General features: G+C 49.5%; 1 protein-coding gene across 5 annotated transcripts in view; it reads left to right on the top strand.

Annotated features, from left to right (window-relative positions):
- Positions 1-18,540, top strand: part of SUPT5H (SPT5 homolog, DSIF elongation factor subunit) — a 28,886-nt gene that overhangs the window by 6,895 nt on the left and 3,451 nt on the right. For 4 of the 5 annotated variants that reach the window (XM_072778049.1, XM_072778058.1, XM_072778069.1 and 1 more), the window contains exons 4-26: positions 3,291-3,356; positions 3,904-3,915; positions 4,408-4,477; positions 4,592-4,660; positions 4,758-4,823; positions 5,078-5,108; positions 5,452-5,520; positions 9,870-10,121; positions 11,435-11,524; positions 11,633-11,703; positions 13,167-13,272; positions 13,500-13,593; positions 13,686-13,822; positions 14,282-14,437; positions 14,534-14,680; positions 15,506-15,652; positions 15,739-15,864; positions 16,729-16,813; positions 17,141-17,260; positions 17,352-17,454; positions 17,544-17,671; positions 17,771-17,876; positions 18,287-18,445. In XM_072778049.1, coding sequence (XP_072634150.1) covers positions 3,291-3,356; positions 3,904-3,915; positions 4,408-4,477; positions 4,592-4,660; positions 4,758-4,823; positions 5,078-5,108; positions 5,452-5,520; positions 9,870-10,121; positions 11,435-11,524; positions 11,633-11,703; positions 13,167-13,272; positions 13,500-13,593; positions 13,686-13,822; positions 14,282-14,437; positions 14,534-14,680; positions 15,506-15,652; positions 15,739-15,864; positions 16,729-16,813; positions 17,141-17,260; positions 17,352-17,454; positions 17,544-17,671; positions 17,771-17,876; positions 18,287-18,445 — 2,410 coding nt within the window. The remainder of the gene's footprint in view (positions 1-3,290; positions 3,357-3,903; positions 3,916-4,407; positions 4,478-4,591; positions 4,661-4,757; positions 4,824-5,077; positions 5,109-5,451; positions 5,521-9,869; positions 10,122-11,434; positions 11,525-11,632; positions 11,704-13,166; positions 13,273-13,499; positions 13,594-13,685; positions 13,823-14,281; positions 14,438-14,533; positions 14,681-15,505; positions 15,653-15,738; positions 15,865-16,728; positions 16,814-17,140; positions 17,261-17,351; positions 17,455-17,543; positions 17,672-17,770; positions 17,877-18,286; positions 18,446-18,540) is intronic. The other variant, XM_072778086.1, reaches the window with a different exon arrangement.

The following is an 18,540-nucleotide window of genomic DNA, read 5'->3' as shown; positions in this document are numbered from 1 at the left end:
CTACTGTCATCATCATCATCATCATCTTGAAAATACCCATTTTTCCCCCAGTGGCTACATGGTAGTATTTTCTCCAGAATCTGTTTTATTTAACCAATCTCTTCTTAGACATTGAAGTTTGTGTTTTTCATTATTACGAGCAACACTGCTGGGGAACACCTTTCTATGTGTTTAGACGTAGACACAACTTATTACCTGAACCAGGGGTTCTTTTTTTTTTTTTTTAAGATTTTATTTATTTATTCATGAGAAACACAGAGAAAGAGGCAGAGACATAGGCAGAGGGAGTAGCAGTCTCCCTACAGGGAGCCTGATAGGGGACTCGATCCCAGGACCCCGGGATCACGCCTTGAGCTGAAGGCAGACGCTCTACTGCTGAGCCACCCAGACGTCCCTGGACCAGGGGATCTTTTTTTTTTTTTTAATTTTTTTTTAAATTTTTTTATTTATTTGATAGTCACAGAGAGAGAGAGAGAGAGAGAGAGAGAGAGGCGCAGAGACACAGGCAGAGGGAGAAGCAGACTCCATGCACCGGGAGCCCGACGTGGGATTCGATCCCGGGTCTCCAGGATCGCGCCCTGGGCCAAAGGCAGGCGCCAAACCGCTGCGCCACCCAGGGATCCCTGGACCAGGGGATCTTAACCTCTTTTGTATTGCGGCTCCTTTGGCAATCTGAAGTCTGCAGACCCCTTCCTAGAATTATGCTCTGAAATGCTTAACAGAAAAATAGCATAGGATTCCAAAGAGAACATTTCTACTGAAATACAGTACCTAAATATTCGCAGAATGTTTGGGTTTCGTCATGAATGTGTTAAAATAACAAGGTTTAGTGGAGGGTCTGATAAGAATCTAATTTTGAAGTAACAATGGATGCAAGTGACATCTTGAAATATCTGTAGCTGTACGTGAAAATATCTGAATTTGCTGTTAACATTGTCGTGATTTATTTCCACTGCTCGTAATTGACATAAATACATTTTCTTTAGAGATTAGAGAAGATGTATTTTATCTAACCTGGCCCCTGAAGATTTTCTACATGGTAAATCTCTATAAGTCAAACTGCTGGGCAAAGGGGATGTATATGTTTTTAAAACCTTTTGATGTCTGTGTCCAGATATTGGCCCCCATCTGTGAGAGTCCTTGTTCCCCACGCCCATGTAAAGTAGAACTTTTTTTTCAAAGATTTTATTCATTTATTTAAGGGAGGGGCAGAGAGAAAAGGAGAAGCAGACTCCCCGCTGAGCAGTGAGCCCATTTGGGGTTAGATCCCAGGATCTTGAGACCATGACCTGCAGATGACAGATGCTTAACTGACTGAGCCACCTAGGCACCCCACGTAAGGAGAACGACTTGGAATGCCAGCCACCATTTTCTTGGGAGAAGATTGGGGAGCAGAGGGGCAGGAAATGCTTGAAACACTCCCGGTCCCCCCTTAAAGGCTGAGGGGAGGGAGTCCTTTCTTTGAGAAGAAATCTTAGGTAGCTGATGGGCCCAGATCGAGAAAAGGGATAACATGCTGTGTGACACAGACACGGACTACTAGGGACAATCATGTTTCGGTGGGGGGAGTGGCATTGGGCACTGCCCATGGTAAGGTGTGTGGCAGTGCCCATTGACGTTTAACAGGCAGGGACCCTTCGATCCAGCAATTCTTTTTTTTTAGGAATTCACCAGACAATTAAACTCGCACAGGTGCAGAAAGATATGAGGCCAAAGATAGTTGCCGCAGTCCTGTTTGCAGTTGTAAATGTCTGGTGACCTAAATGTCCGTTGATGGTAAGGGCCTGGTAAAATGTGTTATGGGGCAGATCATCAGCAAATGTGGCATATTCTCCTATGGAAGAGCCCCAGGCTGGTATGATTGCTTAGAAAAAAGAGGAAAAGTACCCAACAGTGTGTTAAAAAGTTGCATTGGGGCAGGTAGTGGTGGGGGATTTAGATGCATCTTTTCTATATGCACAGATGATTTCTAGGCAGGAAACTGGTCACAGAGTTGCCTCTGGGGAAGGGGACTGAGCTAGTGGGAGCTAGATGGGAAGGAAACTTCATTGCACACATACATCCTCTGCTTTGGATTCTTTTTTTTTTTAAATATAATTTTTTAAAATTTTTATTTGTTTATGATAGTCACAGAGAGAGAGAGAGAGGCAGAGACATAGGCAGAGGGAGAAGCAGGCTCCATGCACCGGGAGCCTGATGTGGGATTCGATCCCGGGTCTCCAGGATCGCGCCCTGGGCCAAAGGCAGGCGCCAAACCGCTGCGCCACCCAGGGATCCCTGGATTCTTTTATCATGTGGGGGTATCACTCTTCAGCTTTTAGCATAAAATTCGCTATGTATGAAAGAGTATGAGTATCTTAGTGAAGAGGTTTGGTGCATGAGCCCTGGAGCTAGCCTGTTTCTCAGGGACCAGTTGAGAGTCTTTGGACCAGTTAGGTCACTTCTCTGGGCCTCAGAGCCATCACTGTAAAAATCAGAACGGTGGTGGTACCTCCTTCAGAGTCGCCCAGAGGATTCAGCTGGGACTCGGTGGCACGTACTCACAACAGAGCAGTGTGCACAGGACACTAAGTGTCAGTGTTACAAATGTAAGGGGAAGATAACAAAACCAATAGACTGTAAATCCTGTCTTTAAAAAAACATATAATGGTCTTGATAGCTTGGAGGAAATTTTTGTGCTTATTTTGATCTGATATATATATATATTTTTAAGTTTAGTTTATTTTTTTTTGTAATCTCTACACCCAGCACGAGATTTGAACCAATCTCATGGTTCAAACCCCAAGATCAAGAGTCACATGCTGTACAGACTCTGCCAGGCTGGTGTCCCTGATCTGATTTTTTTTTTTAAGATTTTATTTATTTATTCATGAGAAACACAGAGAGAGGCAGAGACACAGGCAGAGGGAGAAGCAGGCTACTTGCAGGGAGCCCAATGTGGGACTCGATCCCAGAACTCCAGGATCACGCTCTAAGCCGAAGGCAGACACTCAACCACTGAGCCACCCAGGCATCCCCCGATATGATTTTTTAAATGGACTTATGGGTGGGGTTGAGGGAGGGATGGCTTTTAGAGCCAGATGGAGGTGGAGCTGCATGGAAGACCTAATACTGTGGCTTGAAGCAGCTTGGTGGCATAGAGCAAGAGCCTCACCTATGCAGGCCTCTGTCATGATCTGCAGGGTAGGTGGTTGTCTTGCCAATCTCCCAGTGATGTCTCCCAGGAGCCACTGTTCTGAGGTTGCCTTTGCTGCACCCACCTCCCTGACTACTTGGCTTTTCTGGTGCAGATGTGGATGATGAGTATGAGGATGAGGACCAGTGGGAGGACGGAGCAGAGGACATTCTAGAGAAAGGTGTGTGGGGGCCCCACCTCTGCAAGACCACTTTGGGGTGTGACCAATGGTCTTGAGAGCCCATTCCCCACCCCATGCCCTGCACCACCCCCACCCCCCACCCTCCTCACCTCGCTTCTTTCTGTCGTTGCCAGAGAGACCAGCTCTGTACCCTTTTCCTTTTAGGCCCATGAGTTGGGGGGTGGGGGCTGTGGGTGGTGGGTGTGGTGGGAAGAGGACTCTGGGATCCCAGGGCCCCAGTGAATCCCCTTCTAGGGGTTGTAGGGGGGTGGGCTCTGTCCCGAGATACCCCCCACTTCCTGGGCCAGTGACCCTACTTCCCTGTTATTTTCCGTTTTGTGCGCCTCATACATTTCGGCTTCTCCCCCAACCACCTGATGCCTGGCCTTTACTTTTGATTTTCAACCTTCCTGTGTCCCTCCCTTCCCCTTCCCCCAACCCATTGGTTGATTTCGCTGCTATAATTTGGCTCATACTTTGTCTGCCCTCGCCCACCACCACCACCACCACCACCACCACCACCACCACCTCCTCTTCCTCCAAGTAGAAGAGATTGAAGGTAAGAGTCTGAAAACTGTGAGTCCCCGACCCTCCTCCCATATCCTGACATCTCCTTCCTGCCCACAGCACCCTCCCTAACCCCTGACCCCCAACTAGCCCTGGGGGCTCTGACTCATATAGGATCCAGAATCAGAGAGTCCTGAGGCCAGGTCTCCAGCCATTGGCCTGGGAAAGTGTGTATGTGTTTGTGCGTGTGTGTGAGCATTGTGGGTGGCAGGGATAGGTGGAGTGAGATGGAGTTAAGGGCATACTTAGTGGTTGTGAGATGGGGAATGGCTGGATGCCCCCACCTGTTGGGCCCTGTCCCCAAGTCTTTTTCGTGAGAAGCAGGATGCTTAGCAGGACAGAGTAGAGGGTGAGGGTTGGGGGTTCCTAAGTGAGGTGTCTCCTGCCCCAGGGCCCAGCTCCGGCCCTCTCAGCCCCTATCACTTTCTCCAGATCCCTGCCCTTCACCTCCCTGTATTCACCCCATTTGCACATTTTTCTGCAGCTTCCAATATCGATAATGTTGTCTTGGATGAAGACCGTTCTGGGGCTCGCCGCCTACAAAACCTCTGGAGGTAAGCAGGGAGGCAAAAGGGTGAGATTGGCTCCCAGGGGAGATCTGGGGGCAGGTCAGCCCACCCTCCTCTCCAGCCTTTCATTCATGTTCACTTTCCCCCTTCACATCCCAGGGACCAGCGAGAGGAAGAACTGGGCGAGTATTACATGAAGAAATATGCCAAGTCGTCTGTGGGAGAGACGTAAGGGCATGGAGTGGGGACAGGTGGTCCCTTTTCGGGAAGGGTCAAGGCTCTGACAGAGCATCACCCCCCTTCCCAACTGCTCTCCCCTCTCCAGGGTATATGGAGGATCCGATGAGCTCTCAGATGACATCACCCAGCAGCAGCTGCTCCCAGGAGTCAAGTAAGGGAGGGGTGGGATGGGCAGGCTGAGATGGGGGAAATTTTGTATTGAGAGTGGGGACATGTACCTAGGCAGACCCAGAGTGCTGGATGATGGGGACTAGTGGCAGGTTGGCACTTGCCCTCTTTCCCCTGCTTATGGATGGCAGGATGGAGAAGGGGGCATAGAGGGAGGGGAAGAAAGATGGGTGTGGTGTTTCAGGTCTCGTGATGAGGCCATTTCACTGAAGGGGTTCCTTTTCCTCTCCTGTCTAGGGATCCAAATCTGTGGACTGTCAAATGTAAGGTGTGTACTCTGGGTAGCAGGAGGCTGGGGGAGGTGGCCTTGTCCGGGAGAGCTTGCCATCTTTCTATCCTGGGTCTCCTGGGCCTGTGAGTCTCTGCCTCTTCATCCCCCACCTCCCAGCCCCCTTCCCCCCTCTCCGCCTGTCACTCACTGTGTCTCACCCGGTCTGTCCTGCTGCCCATCCTCTTGCTCTGGACTTCATCTCTCTTGCTCCTCTCTCTCTTTCTTCTATTTTATCTTTCTTGCCTGATGACTCTGTCTGCCTTGCTGCTGTCTCCTATCCCCTTTACTGTGTCCATGTTTCCTGTCGTCATCTCTCTGAAGTCTGTGTCTCTTCTTCCAGATTGGGGAGGAAAGGGCCACAGCCATTTCCTTGATGCGCAAGTTCATTGCCTACCAGTTCACAGACACGGTAAGTTGGGTAGGCAGGTAGCTTGGAAAAGAGAGTGAAGCCCAGAGGGAAGGACAGTATAGATCCAAGGGTACCAGGTACCCTTGCAGCCAGGAGCAGTGCCCGTAAAGTGAGCTGCTTTAGCTGGAAAATTGACCCCTCCCTGGATTTGAAAGGCTCTTCAGTGCCTGACAGAGGTACCGTCTTCACTTTTTTTGCCCTTCTGGTAGGGCTCACCAGCCCATGTAGCCCCCCAGAAGCCAGCCTTGTTAGCTTCCTGAGCCTTTTCTGCCTGTTCCCAACCCTGTTCACTCACAGCACACAAAACAGGAAGATGCTGCATTAGGTTCTCAGATCTCTCTTTAAATTCTTGGAGTTTAAAAATTAATTAATTAATTAATTAATTCTTGGAGTTGGAATCCTGCCCCTGCTGCGTCCTAGCCCTGTGACTTAGATCAAGCCACTCCCCGTTTCTAGGCACCTTGCTTGCCCTTCAGCATCATTAGGATTAAGTAGCTTTGGACATGTCCAGCTTTCCGCTGGGACTTGTCCTGCAGCTTGTGTTCAGTAAGTATAGTTATTGTCAGAGATGTAATTGTCAGTTTTGGAACAGGGGCAAACCCTACAAAGGGTATACTCCAAATTCACGAAACATGGGGGCGGGGGGTGGCTACTACCAACCCTTTGCTGGCTGGTGATTTTCTCACTTACTATGATCCATGTTGGGCCAAATGCATTGTTTTTACTTGCTGAAGCAGTGGATGTATGTCACTGGGACTAAGTGGATAGTTTGACCTGATTTGCAGGTCATTTTAAGTGTGCTCAAACCTCGATCGTGCATCCTAGGCAAAATTCCAGTGACCATTTGAGTCATGACTGATTATTGTTTTTGTTTTTGATGACCAAAGAAGTATATGTGTGTTGGAGAAGGCCACATCTCCATCCCTGAGTCCCAGTTTTCAAAAGAAATTACTGTTGGTGTGTGTCTTTCCAGGTCATCTTCTCTGCAAGTCAAGAAATGTCAGTTTTTGGGGGTGTTTTTTGTTTGTTTTGTTTTGTTTGTGTAAAACAATATTATGTAGTGTATGTATTATTCTGTAGTGAGCGTTTTCTCAATACCTTAAGTATCTTTGTATGCCCAGTAAATATAAGGCTGTTTCTTTTTTCCACTATTACAAGCAATGCTGAAACAATATAGTTGTTTTTTGTTTTTTTTCGATTGTGATATAATTTCCGTACCATAAAATTCAGGGTCATGGTGTATGATCTTATGTGTTGCTAGATCCAATTATGCTTTTTTATTAAAAATATTTGTATCCAAGGCCACTTGGGTGGCTCAGTCAGTTAAGCATCTGACTCTTGGTTTTGACTCAGGTCATGATCTCAGGGTGCTGAGATCGAGTCCTGCATAGGGCTCCCTGCTGTTCCCCCTGCTTGTGAGGTGTGTCTCTCTCTCTCTCAAATAACATCTTTGGGGAAAAAAAAAAAGATACTTGCATCCACATTTGATACTGTTTTTGGTATCAAGTTAATAGTAGATTCAAGGGATGAGATGGAAAATATTCCTCCTTCTAAAAAGAGTCTGTGGAGGAACAATATTATTAAAATGTTGGATAGAATTCACCAGTGAAGCTATCTAGTCCTGGCTGTTTGTGATAGGCTGGTGATTTTCTGTTTGTGTGCATGTAGAAATTTTTCTTTTTTTTTTTTTTTTTGTTTTTTTTTTTTTTTTTTTGAAATTTTTCAATTAGAAAAAAAAAGTTTTCAATTAGTTATTCAATATCTTTACTTCTTAGTAGGTCTATTCAGATTTTCTATTTCTTTTTTCAGTTTTTTTTTTTTTTTTTTAAGATTTTATTTATTCATGAGAGACACAGAGACAGGCAGAGACAGGCAGAGGGAGGAGAAGCAGGCTCCACACAGGAGCCCTATGTGGGACTCGATCCTGGAGCTCTAGGATCACAACATGAGCCAAAGGCAGACACTCGGGTGGGAGTGAATGGGTGACGGGCACTGGGTGTTATTCTGTATGTTAGTAAATTGAACACCAATAAAAAATAAATTAAAAAAAAAAAAAAAAAAAAAACAAAGGCAGACACTCAACCAGTGAGCCCCCCAGGGCGTCCTAGATTTTCTGTTTCTTTTTGAGTCAGTTTTGGTAGTGCATGTCTTTTTGCGGAAAACATTCATTTCATTGAGGATATCTAATCTCTTGGTGTGATTATGTACACTTGCTCATGTACATAGTAGCATAGTATTGCTTCATTATCCTGTAAAGTTGGTGGTGATGTCCTTTCTTCCATTCCTGGTTTTACTCATTTCAGTCTTGAGTAGCTTGAGTCTTGTCTTTTTCTTGGTCAGTCTGGCTACAGGTGTGTCAAATTTGTTAGTCTTTTCAAAGAACCAGCTTTTGGTTTTGATGGACTTCTCAATTTTTCTTTTATGTCTTTTATTTATTTCCATTCTGATGCTTGTTATTTCTTTTTTTTTTTTTTTCTGCTTGCTTGGTGTTTAGTTTTCTTTCCCTTTTCTTTCTTTTTTTCTTTTTCTTTTTCTATTTTTTTTTTTTTTAAGAGTGGAGAGAGGCAGAGGGACAGGGAGCAAAAGAATCCCAAGCAGGCTCAATGCCCAGCTTGGAGCCTGACATGGGGCTCAATCCTACAACCCTGAGATCATATGAGCTGAAATCAAGAGTTGGGATGCTTAATAAACTGAGCCACCCAGGCACCCCTCCTTTTCTAGTTTCTTAAAGGTGGAAGGTTAGGTTATTGATGTGAGACTTTTTTTCTTTTTTACAGGTGTAAATTTACCTCTAAGCACAGCTCTCTCATATCCCTTAAGGTTTAGTGTTTTTGTTTTCATTCATCTCAAGATACTTTTTTTAAGATTTTATTTTAATAAAAAATCTTAAAATCTTTTAAGATTTTATTTATTTGGTAGAGAGAGAGAGAGCACACATAAGTAGGCAGAGAGGCAGGCAGAGGTAGAGGGAGAAACAAGCTCCTTGCTGAGCAGAGAGTCTGATGTGGGGCTTGATCCCAGGACCCTGAGATCATGACCTGAGCTGAAGGTAGACATTTAACCAACTGAGCCACCCAGGCACCCCTCAAAATACTTTCTAATATCCCTTGTAATTCTTTTTTTTTTTTTAAATATTTTTAAGTAATCTCTGTACCCAAGGTAGGGCTTGAACTCCATAACCATGAGATCAAGAGTCATATGCTCCACCCACTGAGCCGGCCAAGCACCCTGTAATTCTTAATTTAAATCCATTGGTTACTTAGGAGTGTATTTCCACATGGTTGTGAATTTTCTAAATCTTTACTGATTTCTAATTTCACTTCTATGTGGTTGGAGGATATATCTCATATGATTTCAATTCTTTTACATTTATTGAGACTTACTTTAATGGGCTAACAATATGGTTTATTCTGGAGAATGTTAAGTATACCCTAAGAATGTGCTGCATTCCACTACTGTTCGACAGAATTGTATCTGTAGATGTGTGTGAGGTCTAGTCGGTATACAGGATTGTTTAAGTGCTGTTTCCTTGTTCATCTCCTGTTTAGTTCTGCCTGTTGTTGAAAGTGGGGTGTTGTCCCCAGTTATTATTGGTGAACTATCAATTTCTCCTTTTATTTCTGTTGCTTTTTGCCTTGTGTATTTTGAGGTTCTATTGTTAAGTTCATATAGGTTTGCACTTCTTGTATCTTCTTGGATGATTGAACTTTAGCAGTATAAGACATTCTTGTTTGTCTCTGGTAACACCTTTTGTCTTAAAGTGTGTTCTGTTTGCTATTAGTATAGTCATTTCAGTTCTCTTCCATCCAGTTCTTTTTTATACATGGTATGTGTTGTTTACCTTTCTTTTCTTTTTTTTTTTTTCCCTTTTTTGGGGGGGCAAGGGGATGTGTGAGCAGGAGCAGGATGGGAGGGGCAGAGGAAGAGAGAACCTTAAGCAGGCTACACACCCAGCTTAGAGTCCAACATGGGGCTCCATCTCACAACCCTGAAATCGTGACCTGAACTGAAATCAAGTTTTGGATGCTTAACTGACTGAGCCACCCAGGAGCACCTCTGTTGGTTTCCTTTCTACATCACTATGTGTAGATTCATTATTTTTTAAGTGTTACATTATATTTCGTGGAATGGTTATGCTATAGTTTAACAAATCCCTCTTGGGGGCATTTAAAAATTTCCAGTCTTGTTTGTTTGCCGTAATCAATAACTGCAGTGGACATCCTTGTGTCCGGGTCATTTCACAAACATTTCTGTTGGATAAATTCCTGGGAGAGAGTGCTGTAGTGGCAGCTGTTACTGTTCATGTTACTTGTGTCTCACTGTCTCCTGCTACTGGGTCGGTCCTACAGCCCCTGCAGATTAAGTCAGTGGTGGCACCAGAGCACGTGAAGGGTTATATCTACGTGGAGGCCTATAAGCAGACACATGTGAAGCAGGCCATTGAAGGTGTAGGCAACCTGCGGCTTGGCTACTGGAACCAGCAGATGGTGCCCATCAAGGAGATGACAGATGTTCTCAAAGTCGTGAAGGAGGTGGCCAACCTGAAGCCAAAATCCTGGGTCCGCCTGAAGAGGGGCATCTATAAGGACGACATCGCCCAGGTGCCAGGGGTGGGGGTGGGGCTGGGTAACTGAGGGGCTAAGGCTCGCTTTTACACTCCTGCTCCCCTCTTTTGTCCCCTTCCTTTTCCTTTGGTCATTCCCAGCCCCTACCTGGTGCACAGCAGACCTCCACTCAGGTTAGGTGATGCAGAGCCTAGATTTTATTGGGAACACATAGGAAATAGATGACCATCTTCTGTGCATGTTCAAAGCATGCTGAGTAAAAATCTGAAGGAGGTAAGGGAGGGAGCCTTGTGGAATTCTTGGGGAAGAGTGTTGCAGCAGAAGGAACAGCATGTGAATAGGGCTGCCCTGGCCGAAGCAGAGTGCTCAAGGGTGAGAGTGGTAGGAGGTGGGCTCAAGGAGGGAACTGTGCTTGTGGCCCATCCTAGGGCTTTAGCTTCTACTGGAGATGGAGGGACATAGCCTGACTTGGAATTTAATAGGATTACTCTGGTAGTTTCATTGAGAATCGATTCCTGTTCTCAAGCAGGGGCAGTATTGTCCGGCAGGGGACTTTTCTTGGTTGTGTCAACTGAGGGGGGTAGTTACTAGCATCTAGTGGATAGAAGCCAGGGTTGCTGCTAACGTCCTCCAATGTAGGGAAGAGCCCCCACAACAAAGAATTAGCTGGCTGTCAAACCCTGGACTGCACCAGATGGGGCTATAGAAGCACAGAGACCAGTGAGGAGACTGCCACCATAGTCCTGGGAGCAGGTTATGGTGGGACAGGCCCTGAGTTGCAGTTGAGAGGAGCAGGGAGAGGTCAGATTTTCTGAAGACAGAGCTGACAGGAGATGTTAGGACACTGGAGATGGACGGGAGAGTAAGAAGTGAGTTCAGAACGACTCCCAGGCTGTGTGCCAGTGCAGAAGGAATGATGGAATGGGAGAAGACTAGAAGAGGAGCAGGATTGGGGGTAACCAGGAAGTTAGTTGTGGTTGTACTAGCTTTGAGGGGCCTTTTATTTCTTTTTATTTTTTTAAGGATTTTATTTATTCATAAGAGACACACAGAGGCAGAGACATAGGCAGAGGGAGAAGCAGCCTCCCTGCAGGGAGCCCAATGCAGGCCTAATCCCAGGACCCCAAGACAGACGCTCAACCACTGAGCCACCCAGGCGTCCCTGAGGGGCCTTTTAGACATCCAAGTAGATACGTCAAGCAGGCACTGGGTAATCTGCTTCAGAATTGAGGGGAGAGAGGCTACAGAGAATGGGGAATTGTCAGCAGTCCAGTTTCTTCCCCATCATCCCCTGTCCTGCCCTTCTATGTCTAGGGCCAGAGCCCTCCTGACCACCTCCCTCCCTTCAGGTGGATTATGTGGAACCCAGCCAAAACACGATCTCCTTGAAGATGATCCCCCGCATTGATTACGACCGCATCAAGGCCCGCATGAGCTTGGTACCAGGGGGACACACTGTGGCTCATGGGTGGGGAGGATGCTCCATCCTGCTGGGGGCTGAGTGCTCCTCCTTCACCCTTCCCACCCATGCCCCCTCTCCTCCACAGAAAGACTGGTTTGCTAAAAGGAAGAAGTTTAAGCGGCCTCCCCAGAGGCTGTTTGACGCCGAGAAGATCAGGTAAGTGTCCTTGGGGCCTGGCTGGGCAGAGTTCCCTGAGCTGTGATGCAGAGTGCACCTTTGCAGGTTCCCCCAAGGGAATGGGCCCCCTGACCCATCTGTGGTTTATTTTGTGAGTGGTCAGCTTGGGAGCATTGCCTCAGCCAATTTAACATCCCTGGGCCTCTGGCTCCTGTGCTATAAACATCCACAGTAATGATCCCTGCCTCTTGGGATTGTCGTAAGAATCAGATGAGTTACAGAGCACGTGTACCCAGAATAGCACTTGGCTTCAGTATCACATGCTAAAATGGGGTTTCTCAGCCTGGCAGGCTTTGTAAGGTCTCTTTCCCTGACCTTCTGATCCCTGGACAGCAGAGATGAGGCCACAGAGCCCTTCCTCGTCAGGATGTATCCCTCGCCCTCCCCAGCTGGAGGAAGCTTTGGAGCAGCGCAGTGACCCCAGTGTTCCAGGGCTAGCCAGAGGGCTCCTGATGGGGAGGGAGGGAGAGGAGGAGCTGGAGGAATGAGAGCCGCACTGACCCTTTCCCACTGTCCTGTTCTGGAACCCCTTGTGAGCCACCAGATGGTTTTTCATTCTGTTAAGGGGATTATGGAACATCTTTTGAGCTGCATCCCAGGACTTGGCTAATACGTCACATGCCTAAATTGGACCTACTTACTTACCCCTCTGCTGTCCCACCTGATCGGACCTCCTTTTCCTGAGCACCCTGACATGGCCTGCAGAACTGGCTTGGGCCTCTACCAAACTCAGTATTCAAACAAGAAGAGGGTTGAGTGAGTGGCAGGAGGAGCTCGGCCTGCTCCCCCACACTCCCTATTTTGGGAGTGGGGCAGGCTTTCCCTCCTCATTCTAGAAGCGTGGGCAGAAACTGAGTGTCCCCACCCCACATGCAGGGCCAGGAAAATTAAGGCATAGGCTTGGGAGTCTCATCCCCCGCCTTTAAATCCTGACTCAGACCACCCTTGCCATGAGGTGTACCCCAAGCGAGCCTCACTCTCTCATTTCCCTGGGAAATGTGGATCATGTTAGTGAAGAGTCTACAAGGTATGTGGCCAGGTGCAGGCGGAGTGCTCCAGGCATGTTAACCAATAGCACCGTCCAGTACTTGGTCCAGCTAGTATTCTCCGAGTGCCTCTGGTGTGCGTGTGAGGTGTTGCTCTAGGGGAAAGATCAGTGAATGAAAAATGTTAAAGGTCTGCCCTTCAGGAGATGTATCAAACAGTAACTCATCAGAGGGTAAGGTGTACTGTGCTGAACAGTCATGTAGGGAGAGGGCAGCAGAGTGCAGGGAGGAGCCCTTGGGCTTGGGACAGGTCACTCGATGGGATGGGATGGGACGGGACAGCCATCCTGCAATCCTCTCCCTGCTCTGCTGTGTCTGCCAGTAGAGGAGCCTGAGACTCAGCAAGATTCTCTTCTTAATCTCCCTTGCAATCTTCTCTCCCCCACAAAATCCCAGGTCCCTGGGTGGTGATGTTGCCTCTGATGGTGACTTCCTCATCTTCGAGGGGAACCGTTACAGCCGGAAGGGTTTTCTCTTCAAGAGCTTTGCTATGTCTGCTGTGGTGAGGGTCCCAGAGGGCATCTTGCTTACCATGGTGGGGTGCAGGGAGGCCAAGTCCAGGTCCCAGAGCAGTGGGTTATCTGGGTCTCTCCTGCTTAATCTGCTAAGCCGTTAGTGTAGGAGTGTCCCTGGGGAAATAAATCTCACCATCTCACTAGCCCGCATGGCTGGGCTGTGACACTGACCTTCGTCTACTTCCTCCTCTTCCCTTTGTCTCTTGGGGCTCAGATCACAGAGGGTGTGAAGCCAACGCTCTCCGAGCTGGAGAAGTTTGAGGACCAGCCAGAGGGCATTGACCTTGAGGTGGTGACCGAGAGCACAGGTACTTGGTCCCTGTCAGTAGCTCAGGCCTCCAGAGGACGGGGTGGCTTGTGGCAGGCAGCCCTCACATCAACCCGGCATCTGTCCCTGCAGGGAAGGAGCGGGAACACAACTTCCAACCTGGGGACAATGTGGAGGTGTGTGAGGGTGAGCTCATCAACCTGCAGGGCAAGATCCTCAGCGTGGATGGCAACAAGATCACCATCATGCCCAAGCACGAGGACCTCAAGGTAGGTACCACACGGCCCATATGTGCGTATTGGGTTGAGAGCATGGTGTCATCATAGCATAATCTAAGCTGGCTGCCTGGTTTTAGTTTGCTTTAAGGGTGTGGGTGTCTGTGTCTGTCTGTCTGTTTTGAGAGTTTGTCCAGGCTAGCATGATGTGTCTGGGGTGAGGCTTTCTCTGGCTAGGTCTGAGGAAGTGTTTAGTCTGTGTCGTATGTTTTGGGGGTAGGCTTTCTGTGTGTGGAGTAAAGGGGTATCCAGGCTGATTTCCTGAGTCTGAGGTGAGCTGTCTCTAGGGCAGTCTGAGGGTTGTGCAAGGAGTCTGTGATTGGGTAGTGTAAGTCTGGAGTGGGTTTTGGCAAGGTCTTTTCTGAGAATATGAGCGGCTTCTGGAGATGGGGAAGCAGGTGGGCCATAGTAGCTTTTCTTGACCTGCTCAGTGTCCCCATACCCAATCCCCAGGACATGCTGGAGTTCCCGGCCCAGGAGCTCCGGAAGTACTTTAAAATGGGGGACCACGTGAAGGTGATTGCTGGTCGATTTGAGGGTGACACAGGCCTCATTGTGCGAGTGGAGGAGAACTTTGTTATCCTCTTCTCTGACCTCACCATGCACGAGGTAAGTGGGGGACTGGGGTCGAGGTGGAACGTGCCTAATGAGACCCAGGCTAAAGAGCCACTTGGACCCTGCTTCACCCTTTCCTGTTTCCCACAGCTGAAGGTGCTCCCCCGGGACCTGCAGCTCTGCTCAGAGACGGCGTCGGGTGTGGATGTGGGGGGCCAGCATGAGTGGGGGGAGCTGGTGCAGCTGGACCCCCAGACCGTGGGTGTCATCGTGCGACTGGAGCGAGAGACCTTCCAGGTGTGTGTGTGTTGTACTCAGTGGTGGGGCCTGCCTTCCTTCCTCTCCCTTGAGCTCCTCATCCTAGGGAGGTGGCAGATCGTGGTGGCTAAGATCCACACTGCTCTGAGTGGCAGATCTGACTCTGTCAGCCGTGGCTGGCTGTGTGGTGTTGGGCAGGTGGCATGTCATTACCCTCTCTGTACTTGTTTCATACCCTGTAAAATGGAGATATCGGTATCATGTATTTCGTTGAAGCCCTGAGATCAAATATTGTAAACACAGGTGCTTGCTCAAGGGCTGGGGGCTGCAGGTGCTCTCCTTTCCTCCATCTCTTCCCAGTGGACGTGGGAGTCAGAGTCCTAATGCTTAGGACCCTGGACTCTGGATTCATATCTTGGTCCTATTGCTCCATGCTGTATGACCCTGGGCTCGTGACTTGCCCTCTCTGGGCCTGAGATCTGCCCCCCCGCCCCCCTTGTAAAATGGGAATCATGACCACATCCATCTCAGAGGGAAGTTTTGAGGCTTCAGTGAAATGTTGTGTGAAGAATTTAGTACATGACCTGGCACACAGAGATGGGTAAAAATTATGTTAATATTTACTCCTTTACCCATTTTTCAGGTCTCTGATGGAGTGTCTTCCCAAAAGTGTTTTGAAATGATTGGGAACATTTTTATTTGACGCAGTGCCTTGGCAGCAGTGTCCTCAGAGCCAAGGAGGCTAGATTTCCGCAGAGCTTGAGATGGTTTCCCACAAGGAAGGATCATTCCACCTTAGGAAAGCCCTACTCCACTTCGCTTCTTTCTACTCTCACAGCTCAGCATCCCCCCCTCCCTCCATAGGTGCTGAACATGTATGGGAAGGTGGTGACTGTCAGACACCAGGCTGTGACACGAAAGAAGGACAACCGCTTTGCTGTGGCCCTGGACTCAGAACAGAATAACATCCATGTGAAAGACATCGTCAAGGTCATTGATGGCCCCCACTCAGTGAGTATAACCTCCTGCCTGTTGACCACGCCTGAAATTGCTGGGGTGGGCATGGCCATGAGAGTGACCGTCCTTTCCCCACTCAGGGCCGGGAGGGCGAAATTCGCCATCTCTTCCGCAGCTTTGCCTTTCTGCACTGCAAGAAACTGGTGGAGAACGGGGGGATGTTTGTCTGCAAGACCCGCCACCTCGTCCTGGCAGGGGGCTCCAAGGTGAGGCGGGTGTGATGGCCTCCTGGCTCTTGGGTTCCTGGCTCAGCTCTCCAGCCTTCTCTGGCCCCCGCAGTGACAAGAACGGGCTTGTGGAGGGTTAGGAGAGCGGATGTCAGGCTCAGGTCATTGGTAGAGTTTACTGGGATTCTGAGCTTTTAATCAAATCATTCATCCATTCTGTTTTATTGAGCACCTGTTAGATGCCTGGCACTGGAGATAGAATAATGAACAAAAAGTCTCTGCCCTTCTAGAGATGCTACCCCAGAGACGAACAGATCAATATATACGTACATCGTACAGTGTGAGGTGATGATAGGCAATTGAAGGAAGGTTAAACAGGATAGGGAGAGAGACAATGGGGAGAGAATAACGGGGTTGCTGCTTTAGATGGGGGTCATCAGGGAAAGGTGTCTTTGATGTGACACCTGAGCAGAGATCCGAATGAAGGGGCCCAGAGCTGCCTGTCTCTGGGGAGCAGCAGATACAGGGGCTCTGAGTTAGAACATGTAGGAAAGCTGTGCAGAACCAAGTATTGGAAAGGAAATCAGGCCCTGGATCTGGGGAGCTGGGACCAGGAGGTGGTCCTCACAGCCCTAAACATTGGGCTGAGAAATTCTCCTGATTTGCAGTTTTTAGGTCACCGGGGCCATAAAGTCCTGGCCAGGGGAGGACCAGGCCTCTTGATTGACAGGCCCACACTGGCACAGGGGTGGTAGTTTCCCCAAAGGGAAATCGAGGCATTGTCACTAGGAGTTGGGAGAGATGGCTGCCAGGCTGTTCAAGCAGGAGGCAGGCAGTGGCATGGGGGCCAGGAGTCTATCACCCAGGCCCTGCCAGCCAGTTCACTTCTTGTCCCTTCCCTAGCCCCGAGATGTGACCAACTTCACAGTGGGTGGTTTTGCCCCTATGAGCCCCCGGATCAGCAGCCCCATGCACCCCAGCGCTGGAGGTGAGGAGTGGGGCGGAATGTCTCTGAGGGTTGGGGGGGTGGGATCATTCAGCTCACACTCACTGAGTGCCTGCTTGGCTGGCCTGGCCATGTAGGGGCTCACAGAGACCAGGACCTTCCCACACCACTGCCCCAGTGGCAGGCCAGAGTGGCCACAATTGTGCTGGGGCTCTGGTGGGGGCCCCCAGAGGAAGCTCCTGAACCAGTGGGGGTGCACTGGGGAAGTCAGGCAGGTGAAGAGGGGGCTTGAGAGGGTGCTCTGTCAATGGACACAGCATATGAGGGGAGGACATGGCCCTGGGGACTGGTGATCTTCTTCCTCCCCAGGTCAGCGTGGTGGCTTTGGCAGCCCTGGTGGCGGCAGCGGAGGCATGAGCAGGGGTCGGGGACGGAGAGACAACGAACTCATAGGCCAAACTGTGCGCATCTCCCAAGGACCCTACAAAGGTGACCTTCAGGCCTTCAGGGCTGTGTTGGAGGGCTGGGGGAGGGACGTGGTGGAGAACCCCATTCAGCCTGACCTCCGGTCTCCTCACAGGCTACATTGGTGTGGTGAAGGATGCCACTGAGTCCACAGCCCGCGTGGAGCTGCACTCTACCTGCCAGACCATCTCTGTGGACCGTCAGCGGCTCACTACAGTGTACGGGCTGGGGCAGGGCAGGGCCAGGATGGGGGTTGCTGGGTGGGTAAGGGGGCTCTACTCACCCCACTACTTCTCTGTGTCCACAGGGGTTCACGGCGCCCAGGTGGCATGACCTCAACCTATGGACGGACGCCCATGTATGGCTCCCAGACGCCCATGTATGGCTCTGGCTCCCGCACACCCATGTATGGCTCCCAGACTCCTCTCCAGGATGGTGAGTGTGCCCAGGGGATGGGGTTAAGGGGTGACATAGGGGTGGGGCTGGAGACAGGAGATAACAGACAAACTCATTTCTCCCACTCTCCCATTTCAGGCAGCCGCACCCCACATTACGGTTCACAGACACCCCTGCATGATGGCAGCCGCACTCCTGCTCAGAGTGGGGCCTGGGACCCCAATAACCCTAACACACCGTCGCGGTGAGGATCAGGGGTGGGAGGCATGGTTCCTTGAGCCCGTGTGTTTGTGTGCGGTTGGAGGGATCTACATGGCCCTCCCTGAACACTCTGCTTCCATCCCCACGCTGTTCATGTGCGAAGGGTTAGGTATGGCTGGGATGGGTGGTCAGATGATCTCTAATCCCCACCATAGTAGCATGCTATGCATCAGACCTGAGCTTGGAGACAGATTTGTGTGTGACTTAGGTCATGTGACCAGTTGTGTGACCAGGTCTCTGCCTCCCAGGCTGCTCAGCTATGAAATGGAGGCCTCTGGTTGGGGCTGTTGTGGGGTGTTCAGTGCCATTGTGAGGTGTTCCTTGCTGTTCTGGAAGCATTTGCTACATTGCTGTGATTACCAGTCTTTCTCAACAGACTTCTCTCTCCAACAGGGCTGAGGAAGAATACGAGTATGCCTTCGACGACGAGCCCACCCCATCCCCACAGGCCTATGGGGGCACCCCCAATCCCCAAACACCTGGCTATCCTGACCCCTCATCCCCACAGGTCAACCCACAGTACAACCCACAGACACCAGGGACGCCAGCCATGTGAGTCCACTGGGGCTAACCCTAATCAACCCTTGCCCAAACCCTCTCTGCTGCCACTACCTTCTTCTCTTCTGCACCATCCCCAACAGCTGCGC

The sequence above is a fragment of the Canis lupus genome, chromosome 1 (assembly GCF_048164855.1).
Source record: "Canis lupus baileyi chromosome 1, mCanLup2.hap1, whole genome shotgun sequence".
NCBI classification, from domain to species: Eukaryota; Metazoa; Chordata; class Mammalia; order Carnivora; family Canidae; genus Canis; species Canis lupus.
Note: the sequence above shows the minus strand (reverse complement) of the source record. Positions and strands in the feature narration are given on the sequence as shown.